At 52.9% G+C, this 12,551-nt stretch overlaps 1 protein-coding gene across 2 annotated transcripts in view; it reads right to left on the bottom strand.

Moving 5' to 3' along the window:
- Positions 1 to 7,080: 7,080 nt before the first annotated feature.
- Positions 7,081 to 12,551, bottom strand: part of ST14 (ST14 transmembrane serine protease matriptase) — a 44,894-nt gene continuing 39,423 nt past the window's right edge. For both annotated transcript variants that reach the window (XM_066259744.1, XM_066259746.1), the window contains exons 17-19: positions 8,697 to 8,971; positions 7,805 to 7,941; positions 7,081 to 7,727 (exon numbers count right to left, since the gene is read on the bottom strand). In XM_066259744.1, coding sequence (XP_066115841.1) covers positions 7,566 to 7,727; positions 7,805 to 7,941; positions 8,697 to 8,971 — 574 coding nt within the window. In that variant the 3' untranslated portion in view covers positions 7,081 to 7,565. The remainder of the gene's footprint in view (positions 7,728 to 7,804; positions 7,942 to 8,696; positions 8,972 to 12,551) is intronic.

Here is a 12,551-nt window from a genome sequence, read left to right as displayed (position 1 = left end):
AGCCTCTTAAAATATCGATTCTGTAGCTTTTGGTACTTAACAACACCTACGGGTGAGGTGGCGCAGTGGCTCCTCATTCCCAGCAGACATGCACTGGGAGAGGGACGCCAAGACAACCTAGAACCCCATTTGGCAGGGCAGGTGCACAGAGACGGTGGAGCAGCAGCGAGCTCCTGTCACTAGAAGCCGTCTGTGCTGTCACAGCGTTAAGGGGAGATGCGAATACATCTGACGCAGGTTGGGAGTTCTTTCAACTATGATGTTGAATGTGGCACTGTTCCAGTTCTACAAGGGTCCCCTCAGCAGCTGGTATCTCAGGAAGCACTTCCCGTGTCTAAGGATCATGGAGAGGTCATGGGGAGGTCCTTGTACACCTGCAAAGCACCTCTCCCATGCACTCAGCCCAGGCAGGTAGCCAGCCCCTCTGACCTCACGCTCACCAGGACTGTCAACTCTCCCCCAGCCCCGGCGGCTGCAGAACCTGCTCTCCACCTGTCTGCCTCTCCCAGGCCTGATGAGCCTGCAGCCCCACATCCTACATCCACTGCCCACCCCTCACCACAGCGGCCGGCCGCTGCGACTGAAAGGCTTTCCTCATTCTTTCCTCCAGCTTGTATAAATAAGTTTTTCCCCAATAGTCACATGCTACAAACATATTTCCATTTTTTCTAGTCTGTTGTGATGCATGGTACTTGTACCATGGACTAAGATTATGAAATTCAGAGGGGTCTCTGATGCCCTTTTCACTCTGTGGGCTGTTCTCTGACGGACGGAGCTGCTGTGGTGAGAGGTGGGGAGAGCGAAAGCCAGTGAGAGCTTCTCTCCTGGACCAGGTCCCACCCCGTGTTCTGTAGCTCTTGAGGAAAAAGAGCACAGGCCAAGGACGGAAGAATTTCTCTTCTGAGTTAACGAGTCCACATGATGTTCCAGTGGAGTGGCCTGGCAGAGACTGAGTCACTCCCCACCCCGGGGACATGAGCAGGGAGCAGTGTTACCCCTGCAGGCCGGGAAAGCAGAGCCACCTGGAACGGGAGAGGGGGGTTATGTCCAGGAAAACAAACACCCCTCCGGTGGGAAGATGCTGAGACAATGGAAGAAACAGAGAGCGGATTGATTCCACCTCCACCTGGAAACAACCTTGGGCAGTGACCTTTTAGGAAACAATGGGAGGTGAGGGGCAAGGGTGGAACATAGTGTCTGAGCTGCAGACCCAGGGGGATGGGACTTGGGAAATAGGGAGAAGGAAGGAGACAGGAAACGTATGTGGAAGTCCTTGAAACCCTAACAGTTCGGGCTGATGTCATCTCTGCAGGCATGTTAGGCCCCAAGGCCTGTCGTGTGATGTGCAAACGCTACCCTGAGAAGCAAAGCTGCTCTTCAGCATCTTTGTGGGGGGAGTACGGGGACATAAAGACAACGTAGTCAGGTCCCCGGTGTGGTCAGCGGTGCCAGGCCCCGATCACGCCTGCTGGCCCGATGTGCTGGCGGCTTCTGTGCCTCTCCTGTCTCTGCCACAGCTCAGGGCTCGTCCGTCCGAGGGCGCTGGGCCGGGCGGGGCCACCAGCTGGGCTGCCGGAGTGCGGGCCACCGCGCAGACCCACTCCTCTGGGTCCGTTCACAACCTCTTTGGCATCTTCCCTTCCTGTCGTCAAAGCCAATGCCTGTCATCCTGTGGAAGAAGCCTGGGCCATCTTCTAGGTGATCTGACCATGTAAGAGCAGGTGATAATAGTCCCAGTCCTCTCTGGGGATTAGTCTCATCATTCTTAGGGTTATCTGGTAGCTTTCCAGGCTCCTTTCCTGACTGTCACCCTGAAGAATCCCAGCCCAGTGACCAGAGACCTGACCTGAGATAGCAGTTACCCCTGCCCCCTCTGCAACAAACACTCCCTTCCCTCCCCAGCCGACCAGCTGCATCGGCCGAGATTGCACGATGACCACTGAAATTCACCCTCCTACTGGTCGGGGGACCCAGGGACCAAATGTGCAGCAACATCCCGCCCAGGCCAGCAGAGGAGACAGGCGGTGCGCGCACCACCAGCCTAGAGCCACACCAGCCTGGAAAACGGGTCTTAGGGCAGGAAGGTCTGGTGGCCAGATTTGTCAGAATTCCCAAAACGAAGGAGGACTCACGCTTAGAGGAGCTGTTCCCAAATGCTGGTCCCTGAGTTTTCTAAAGGTATGGCCTAGCTTTATTCTACACATTAACATTTCCTTTCTTTATGAAATGTTGGTAAATGAATCACACACTACGTGTGTGTGCTGGGACAGTGCCTAGGGGTGCTGGCTCTGGGGCTGGGTCACCAGCACGCAAACCCTGGATCCAACAGTTCCTGCATGCAGGACCTTGGACAGTTATTTAAACTCCTGGTGCATTGCTTTTCTGTCTGTAGAATGGGAATGCCTGTGGGGTTGCTGTGAATTTAAATTAAAACAAGTAAAGCACTGCCTGACCTGTGGTGGTGCAGTGGACAAAGCATCGACCCTGAACGCTGAGGTCACCAGTTTGAAACCCTGGGCTTGCCCGGTCAAGGCACTTATGGGAGTTGATGCTTCCTGCTCCTCCTCACTTTCTCTCTCTCTCTTTTCTAAAATGAATAAATGAAGTCTTAAAATTTTTTTTAAAAAGTAGTTAAAAAAAAAACAAGTAAAGCACCTCGAACACTGAGGAGGCATCCTTCATTACATGTTAGGTATGTTAGGCTTTTGTTCTCCCACAATTTCAGTTCCAAGAAATCCAAGTGTCTCAGACCACGGCCTTAAAGATCCAGTTTCCCAGCCTGACCATGCAGTGGTGCAGTGGATAATAGCGTCGACCTAGGATGCTGAGGTCCCAGGTTTATAGCCCCCCACCAAGGTCACCAACTTGAGCACAAGGTTGCCAGCTTGAACAGGCATGGGATCATGTCAATGGTCACTGGCTTGAAGCCCAAGGTTGCTGGTTTGAGCAAAGGGTCACTAGCTCGGCTGAAGCACCCTCCCCCCAACCCCAGTCAAGGCACGTGTAAGAAGCAACCAATGAACTAAAGTGATGCAACTATAAGTTGATGCTTCTCATCTCTCTCTTCCTGTCTCTCTCTCTCTTGGCAAAAACTTGTTTAAAATGAAAGATCCAGTTTCCCTTAAATGTGGTTGCAGGTACACAACACACACACAAACACAGATTCCAAGCCTGAGTGAAAAGCATCATCCACCACAAAAAGGGAGAAGCCCCTAAATGAGTCTGTAGGCACCTCAGGTCCCTTGGGGAAGGAGAGGGTGCCCTGAGGTCACAGGCAGGTTCCAGTCCTGTGGCATAATCGAGCTTCATCCCTAAAACACTCTATTTCTTCCCCAAAATGTCTGTGTGAACCAGAACACACCCACCTACGTGTCACAGCTTCCAGTTGTAAGTGTTCACGGGATGTTTCACACTTGCTCCTCAGAGAGAACACCCACCTACTGCCCACGGGTCGCCTGAGCCTCTTTGAGCCTGCCCTGGGAGTGTATGTCCCAGGTCTGAGGGCCAGCAGGTCCTGACTGCAGATGGGAGGGGTCTAAATGGCCAAAGGACTGACCTCATCCTGAGGTAGGGCAACCACTTTACTGCTCTAGAAAGTGACAGGTAAGCAGCGGACAGCCTTCTAAGAACAGCTGGGTCTGGGGTCCTTCCTCGTCCCAGCTCACCACCCACCCTCAGCCTACCCAGAGAAGGCAATGAGCAGCCCCTGCCGGTCAGGGCCACATCCTACCACACGGCCTGAAGCCTGGAAGGGAAGTCCTGCGATGCCCCCCTAGTGGCTGAATATCTTCCCTCCAGCCCTCGTGGTTCTGGGTATCTGGGTCTTTGGAAGACTTCCAAATTGGGCCCTTCCCTGTTTATGAAATCAGTCCTAACTAATCCAGACATCCCTGTTACTCCTGCAGAATCTAGGTCTGGGTCAGACTCCCTGTCTATGCTACAGAATTAAACATTCACTCAACTTTAAACGTTTTTGATGGATGGCAGAAAAAAATTAAGATACAAAGTATTTTAGAGGGACCAGAGAGATGGATTATTTTAGATCCTAGCCAAAAAATAAAAAAAGCTAGTCAGTCAGGAAAAGACCCTGCGGGGGCTCACGGAGCTTGAGGAGGGCGCCCACCCAGCAGCCCGACAGCACCGGGCCCTTCCCTGGGAAGCCCAGACTGCTCACCTCAGTGAGCGTGGGGGCTGGAGTGCCACCCACCCCCGCCCTCACCCATGCCACCCCCTCCTCTCACTCCGCGGACCTCAACTGTGCCTCAGTTCCTGTGGGGTCCCATACCTGCAGGTGAGCAAAGGATCCTAAGGTCCCCTTCGCCAGGTTTGCCGAAGGAGTCTGCAGACCACCCTCCCCAAGCCCACACAGCAGGGCAGCAAGTAGATCGGGGTTGGACAAAGTCATTCCCACCTCCCAGCGGGCTCCAGGCCTCGCCCCACCCCATCAGAGCCTCTCGGACCCTGCTCCCTGCCCAGTCCACACCATGACCACCCTAGGGTACCTAGACTATGCCACATGCATAAAGCTGCAGAATCAGCTACAACATTTGTGGGCCCCGTACAAAATAAAAGCGCAGGACCCCTTGGTCTAAAAGTATTAAGAATTTAAGGAAGGCAACACAGAGCATTAACCAAGTGCCAGGCCCTTCGGAGCAGGTGACAGCCCAGACTGGACATTTGCAGCAGGTGAGGGATGCCATCTCGCTCTCAACAACTGGTCTCCGGGTGTGATGACACAAATGGGTCTCCAAATGCACTTTCTCTCTCGCTACAACCATGTGCACTACACTAAGTAACATTAATTTTCTGTCACACATTGGCAGCTAGAATTCTCAAATTAAAAATACAAATGTGTGCCGAGTAGTTCTGGCCATTAGCCTCTCCCCCAGCACTCCCCTGGGTGAAGGAGAGACAGGCCAGCAGCTGGCCCAAGTGAGCCTCTGGCCCCATTACTCAAACCCCAGCCAGTGCGGTGGCCATGTGTCTGTGCCACCACTGCCAGCCTGAGCCACTGTCCTCAGCAAGGAGGGGTGGACACAGGCTGGCTGTCACTCTGTTGTCAACTGAGACTCTACCACGGCCTCCTGCCTTCATGAGAGCCATCAGTGATGAGCCCAGAACAATGAGTCTGACTTCTCACTTGTTATGGATTCTGAAAATGTGCTCATCTCCAGGCAGGCGGGAGACTAGACTTCTCTCCATGATCTTTTTAAAAGCACTGACAGTCTTTTATGTGACCAGTGGTGATGCAATGGATAGAGCATCAACCTGGGACACTGAGGTCCCAGGTTCAAAACTCCAAGGTCATCAGCTTGAGCGCAGGCTCACCAGCTTGAGCGTGGGGTCGCTGGCTCAGTTGGAGCCCCAAATCAAGACATGTATGAGAAGCAATCAATGAACAACTAAAGTGACACAACTACGAGTTGATGCTTCTCATCTCTCTCCGTTCCTGTCTTTCTTCCTGTCTCTTGCTAAAAAAAAAATTAAAAGAAAAAAAGGACAGACACTTTTTTTGAATTTGCAGTCATCAAATGCTTGAGACTTCGGGACACGCCTTGAACCACACAGCTCTGGGCATCTGGTGGGACACTGAGTGAGCTGACTCTGCTGGCCCATGGCCACCTGTCCAGTGGTTGTCAAACCTGAGGTACATTAGAATCACTTGAAGCACAGACCGCCCGGCACCCCAGATTCTTTGAGGCCAGAGGTCTGGGTGGAATCTGAGAATCTGTGCCTCTGAGACTCACCAGGGGGCGCTGCTGTTCTGGCCCAGGGGCCACACTGGGAACATGGTGACTGTCTGCCCAGTCCACATACCACAGACCATTGAGACTCTTGGAGAGGGTGGGGTAATCTTGATGACTAACTGCAAGTTTAACCTTCTTCTTAGGTGGAAGACAAGGGGCCTGAGAAACCACAGCCAATTGCAACAGGGGTTGAGAGGGCTCTGTGCCATTAGGGGACAAAGGCACTTTCACAAGGAACTCGACTGATGCTCCTGCCTGCACTTCTGACGTGGGGAGGGTGTTTCAACACAGTGGCAGCCCGCGGCAGGAGAACAGCATACTGGGAGAAGCACAGCCAGGCTAGCCCCCCTGAACCCGTGTGTGGGAAACACAACCGCACGGGGCCAAGGCCTGGCTGCCTGAGGGGCACCTGTGCCTCGGAACCTCTCCCTGCACATCAGCTATTCATGACAGGGCCCCATCTGCACAGGAGTTTCTGACAGCATATCCATTCTCCCACTTTCCACACCTTGCTAACAAGAAATACTCTCTCCCATCCCTGGAAGGGAAATTCAATGCAGATGCCTCTCTAGGTGTCAAAACAAAACTCCCTCCCCCCAGAAGGTAAAACACGCAAACTAAAATGAAAGAGGCAGCTCACCTCCTCCAAGAAGTCTGACCAGATTGCTTCAATCACACTGCATTGTTCCTCCTTTTGGTTTCCGAAACTCAGAGGGCAAAGACCATTCATTCAGCAAATTTGTGTTAGCATCTCCTAGGAGCCAGGCCTGAGCTGAGGATAGAGTGATAAGCAATGACCATCTGTTTTCCTTGATGACACTGCCATTTGCTTCTCTTAGGTTGGCTGCTCTCCCCTAAGCCCAGCTCATACAATGCCTCAAAATGACCCCTCAAGAGCTCCCTAAGGCTTCCCTAGATCCTTGGCACTGTGCTTCTGGGTCATTCCAAACAAGGAGAATATTTTACACTAATATAAGGAAAACTCAAAGGATCATGGATGGCACTAGAGATGTGAGAACATGTAAGCAAGACAGCATGACTCCTCCAAGGCCACACACACACACACACACACACACAGCAGTCCTGTAACCACTTTTCACCTAATGGAAAGTCTGACCTACTTCCTCCTTTCTCCTTGGGACACCCCCCCCCCCAGTCTCAGAAGCTACAGATGAGAGCAGAAACGCAGCCCTTGCTGGCCTAGAAAGTCACAGCGCACTGTGGCCCCACTCGTAGCCGGCTCCAGCGTCTGTGCTGAGGGGAATTTAAACCCAGCTTATTGCACTGGGGCTAAGAAGGAGAGCCCAGCAACGCCAGTAAGAACAAGACTATCTAAAAAGAAATAAAGTATTTTACTCACACACACAAATACATACTCTGAACCCCACCCTGGGAGCTGGTAAAATGATTCAAATCTGAGGCCTTTGTCTTCCAGGGTCCTTCCGCCCCGGATTCCTGAAGAGTGTGCCCCTAAGGGCCCACAGCGCCCCACCAGCCCCACTCAGAGGCAATGTTGCAGCTGTTCATGGATCAGAGCCGAGGAGAAAGCTGATCTTCAAGAATGATTAAGGCTGGAGGGAGCAGGCCGCGGTCTTCAAGCCTCCGCTCGGGGCGTTGCCGTATCTCCCTTCCCTACCTCCCCACCCGGCTCTAGAGGCTGAGGGAGGCGAGAGGCTCTGCGGATGTTCCTCCATCTCCAGAGTCCTGGGGAGTCAGTGCAGTCTGGGCTCTGGGGGGCCTGAGGCAGGGCTGCAGATGAAGATCCTCTTCTTGGCCCACGGGGTACAGGCTGAGGTGCCCAGGGGATGGCCCCTGCCTCTACACCCCGGTCTGCTCTTTAATCCAGTCCCGAAACACAGGGAGCCTCGTGTACACGCCTGGCCTGTCCCTCTGAGCACAGCCTTCACCCCAGCTCACCACACCGGCCTGGAAGATCCGCCCGTCTGCCTCCACGCTGGACAGGGGGCCCCCGGAATCACCCTGAGGGGAGACAAGGCCTGAGTGCCCCACCCACGTCCCCAGGCCCGCCCACCCGCCAACGTGTCCACAGCACCCACCTGACAAGCATCCACGCCCCCGCTCAGGTAGCCCACGCACATCATGCGCGGGGTGATCTGCTGGGGCATCAGCTTCTCACAGGTCGTCTGGTTGATGACGCGGATCTCTCCTTTCTGCAGGATCAGCACCACGGAGCCTGTGGAGCATAGGACAGGCTGGGCTGAGCGGGCAGGCCGGCTCCTGGGGGCCGCGCGGCGCGGGGGGGCAGCGCCATCCAAGATGCTCCCACAGGGATCCCTGGACTGGCAACCCAAAGCCTGAGGCTCACAAACAGCTGATGACACGACTACTGGAGGGACATCATGCACCACGTGGAGGGACATCATGCACCACGTGCAGACACTGGGGGCTGGCTGGGGGCGGATGCGGCGGAGAGCAGACAGGGTGGGGTGGGGGTGGAGAGGGACCGGAAAGCTGAAGAAAGCACCACAGCGTGCCCACAGAGGTTTGGTTGAGGCAGGAGAGCCTTAAGGCAGGTTAATTTTCTTTTTCCTCCCTATAGTCCACAAATTTTCAGCAGTGTAGCTTATTATAGTAGACCTGATTTTTTTCAATGTATCATTTACCAACCAACTAGCAAGCAGCCTTCAGATGGAGGCAGAAGGAGAGAGGAGGCCGGGTTCCCACCACCGGGCACGGCTGGCAGTCCTCTCTAAATCGCAGTGTTTCCACAACAATGTTCCTATAGTCACTGAGTATAGTAGCATTTAGGGAGGTGTTTGTATCTTCATTTTACAGGTGAGAAAAGGCTCAGAATTTAGGCAACTTACCAAAGTCACTCAGGTAAGTGGCACCACCGGGCCTTCCACCCACAGCCTGGCCTCCAAATACCCCCCACTTTTACTAGGAGCCTCCGCTTGGCTCCTGGACAGCCCGGGGTGCCCCGCTCACCTCCCTCGTAGGTGTGGCCCCAGCCGGTGACCCAGATGGCCTTGCCCGTAGGGAAGACGTGCGAGGTGTCGGGCAGGCAGATGGGCCGCACGGTGCTGCTGTACTTGACCGGCTGCTCCAGCTCCAGCAGCGCGATGTCATAGTCGTAGGTGAAGTCGTTGAAGGACGGGTGGGTGATGATGCGCTTCAGCCTGCGCTCCTGCACGCCCGAGGCGCTGCGCTTGCTCTGGTCCAGCAGCCCCAGGAAGGCCGTCCACATGGTGTGGTCGGAGTACCTGCAGGGGGCGCAGAGCTGCCCAGGTGAGCACGCCCCCGGGACGGAGAGGCCTGTGCACACCCGGGCTCGAAACTGCCGGTGACTCCCGCCACCTCGCTCACCCCCATTCCCTTTGTTTCCCTCTTCTAATTCATTTTTGTCTGATTACCAAAATATAACTTATTATATCTTTTTTAAATCCAATCCTCCACAGAAGGAATAACACAGGACTCAATCCAAACACTTCTCTACATGGTGGCACACACGGGGGTGGGCAACAGTAGGTTTACAGTTGTGAGTACACAAAACACAACTAATAAAGCTGTTGTAACAATCATAACCCGCGTGTCTCTTTCCATACAAACAACTGTCAGCCTACCCCTGTATTCTAAGGCCCAGATGAGCTGAGAAATACATTGAAGTTTATGTATTGGGTTTGTTGCTGGCAGCAGGATCAGTGTAGCAACTCTGAAAGTGTCTCATGTTTGCTAAAAGATTGAACACACAAGGACAAGACACTGATGGTGGGAGTCAATTTCTGATGTGAGAAAACGGGGCTGCAAATAGGGGCAGGGCAGAGGATCAACCCAGTACATAGGAGGTAGCAGAAAAAGCTCATGATTTAAAAAAACAAAAAACAAAAAAAAAACAGGCCCTGGTCGGTTGGCTCAGCAGTAGAGCGTCCGCCCAGCATGTGGAAGTCCCAGGTTCAATTCCCGGCCAGGGCACACAGGAGAAGTGCCCATCTGCTCCTTCACCTTTCCCCCTCTCCTCTCTCTGTCTCTCTCTTTCCATCCCACAGCCAAGGCTCCATGGGAGTAAAGTTGGCCCGGGCGCTGAGGACGGCTCCATGGCCTCCACCTCAGGTGCTGGAATGGCTCCGATTGCAGCAGAGCAAGGGGGGAAGGATCGCCCCCTGGTGGGCATGCCAGGTGGATCCCAATCGGAAGCATGTGGGAGTCTGTCTGTCTGCCGCCCCCCGTCCCCATTTCTCTCTTTGGAAAAATATAAAAATTAAAAAAAACAACAACAATAAAACCCAGCCTCAATGCAATGACATCCCCAATGTCACCCAGAACTTGGTTTCTAAGCATCCTTCTCCATTAAAAAGCACCGAGGCTCCTTGGAGAAATGGTTGTGTTCAGGTCTGGAGCAGGTAAACAATAAAACCAACTTAGAATGTTTATTTTACCAGAAGCCAGTGAGGGCTCAAACAACAATGAAGCCAGTAGGGCAAGGTGCCCACTGGCCAAGATCAGGGTCATCAAATCAAACAATAAGATTATTTACTACGCATGCTGAATAACAGAAAAAGGGGATTGGAAATCCATGAGTCCATCCCGAGTCTAAAAAGTAATTTCAAAAGAATTGATAAGGAGAGAAGGAAAGCTATTCTTTATAGAACACCATCAGCTAATAAATATATAAATCGTATTTTTCACCTACCATAGCAATAACCAACATATTCAAGAATCACTGAGGAATGCTAAGATCACTGGGTAAAAGATTGTTGGGGAAGAATGTATCCCACGATTCAAAGTATCTTCCAAGATGATTTATAACGGGGAAGTATCTTTATAACAGGGAAAACCAGGGACACCACCTTAACCCAGCAGTCAGACTGTCAGAATGACTCTCAGTTATTCCCATGATTAGCATGTCTTTTTAGGACACAATATCACCTAGGTAGCATTTCTCACCCCCCCCCCCAAAAAAGTGCAACCTAAGTCTAATCAAGGAAAAACAACTGGAAAAGTACAAACTGAGTCTATAAAGTAACCGGCCTGGACTTTTCAAAGCTGAAATGCCATACAGACCAAAAAATAAAGGGATGGGGGCCCTGGCCGGTTGGCTCAGTGGTAGAGCATCGGCCTGGCGTGCGGAGGTCCGGGGTTCGATTCCGGCCAGGGCACACAGGAGAGGCGCCCATCTGTTTCTCCACCCCTCCCCCTCTCCTTCCTTTCTGTCTCTCTCTTCCCCTCCCGCAGCGAGGTTCCATTGGAGCGAAGAGGGCCCCGGTGCTGGGGATGGCTCCTTGGCCTCTGCCCCAGGCGCTGGAGTGGCTCTGGTCGCAACAGAGCGAGCGACGCCCCGGAGGGGCAGAGCATCGCCCCCTGATGGGCGGAGCGTCGCCCCCTGGTGGGCGTGCCGGGTGGATCCCGGTCGGGCGCATGCGGGAGTCTGTCTGACTGTCTCTCCCCGTTTCCAGCTTCAGAAAAATACAAAAAAATTTTAAAAATTAAAAAAAAATAAAGGCATGGGGAGACTGTTTCAGATTTGAAAGAGACTAAAGAAAACGAATGACTGAACACAAAGCATAACCCTAGACTGGATCCTAGATTTAAAGGGCAACGTTGGGAGAATCGGACAGCAACTAGCTAGCGCTGTCATTTCTGGATGTGATAGCTATACTGCGGTCACGTGGGAGAATCTCCTTGTCCTTAGGAGATACGGGCGATGCCCCAGGGAAGAAGTGGCACGATGTCTGCACCTTATTCAGAACTAGTTCAGAAAAATAAACGTGCACATCTGCGGGAGCTCGGCTTAGGAGGATGCAAGTGACCGAGCCGGCTGCGGACTGTGTCCGACAGCTGCCAGAGTTTGAGGGGAAGACGTTAGAGCCAGTCACCAAAGAGGGCTTTGACCACAAAGCCTTCCCTATTAAACCCGCCACAGCGGTCTTTTCTCTAAAGCCCATGTTACTCACCTAGGACAGTCTTTGATCTAGTCTCTGAAGGTATACACACCTACCAGTAACTGAGACAGCAGTGGACAAGGTGTGGGCACCTGGATCTCCCATGCCGTGGTGTTGGAGAGCACATTGGAAGTAGTTTACAGTCAGACAGCTGTCTGCTCGCCAAGCCGCCCATTTTAAGATGACTCACGCACAAAAGAGGTAAGTAACTTGCCTAAGATCACAGAGTTAACAAGTCATGTACCGTGAACCCAAACTTAGGCAACCTATGCTCTTAACCACAAGACGGTATCACCTCGCAGTAACAACCTGTGAGCATTCGCTGACCTAGAAATGTGTCCAAAGTAACTTCACTCCAGGTCCTTACACACTTCACACCTACCTGCCTGCTCACAACTGGCCCTTTGCCTGGCGGGTCTGAGACACTTTGTCCTGTGACAAACACCCTCAAATTTCAACACTCAGATCAGATACCCCTGCTCATAAAGGCCTCCCTAACAGAGGTCACGCTCCCAGAGCTCAGGCAGAATTCTAAACACCACACACCGGCGCTCAGCAACCTGTCCACAGGTCTAGCCCAGCACCCACTGTGTGCGTGTGTGCGTGCACATGTTCGCACACGTTTGTACATGTGCATATGCACACATAACAGATCTTGTCCCCTCACCCTGGGAAGTCTGTGAAGATCAGGGACCAAGTCCTACTCATCTGGTCTCCCCAGTCTAATAACAACAGTGGTTGTTGAATGCATTGATTGGCAGAAGTAAGACTGACAGTCAACAGAGGATGAAGGAAGTGGGGAGGAGGGGTGAGATGCTGAAGTGAGGAAGAAGCTTAGGAGGCCGTGGCACACATGCTGGAAGCACACAGGCATGGCCCCGCCTGCCCTGCTGAGGCCCGGGAA

Source organism: Saccopteryx bilineata, chromosome 2, assembly GCF_036850765.1.
Source record: "Saccopteryx bilineata isolate mSacBil1 chromosome 2, mSacBil1_pri_phased_curated, whole genome shotgun sequence".
NCBI classification, from domain to species: Eukaryota; Metazoa; Chordata; class Mammalia; order Chiroptera; family Emballonuridae; genus Saccopteryx; species Saccopteryx bilineata.
Note: the sequence above shows the minus strand (reverse complement) of the source record. Positions and strands in the feature narration are given on the sequence as shown.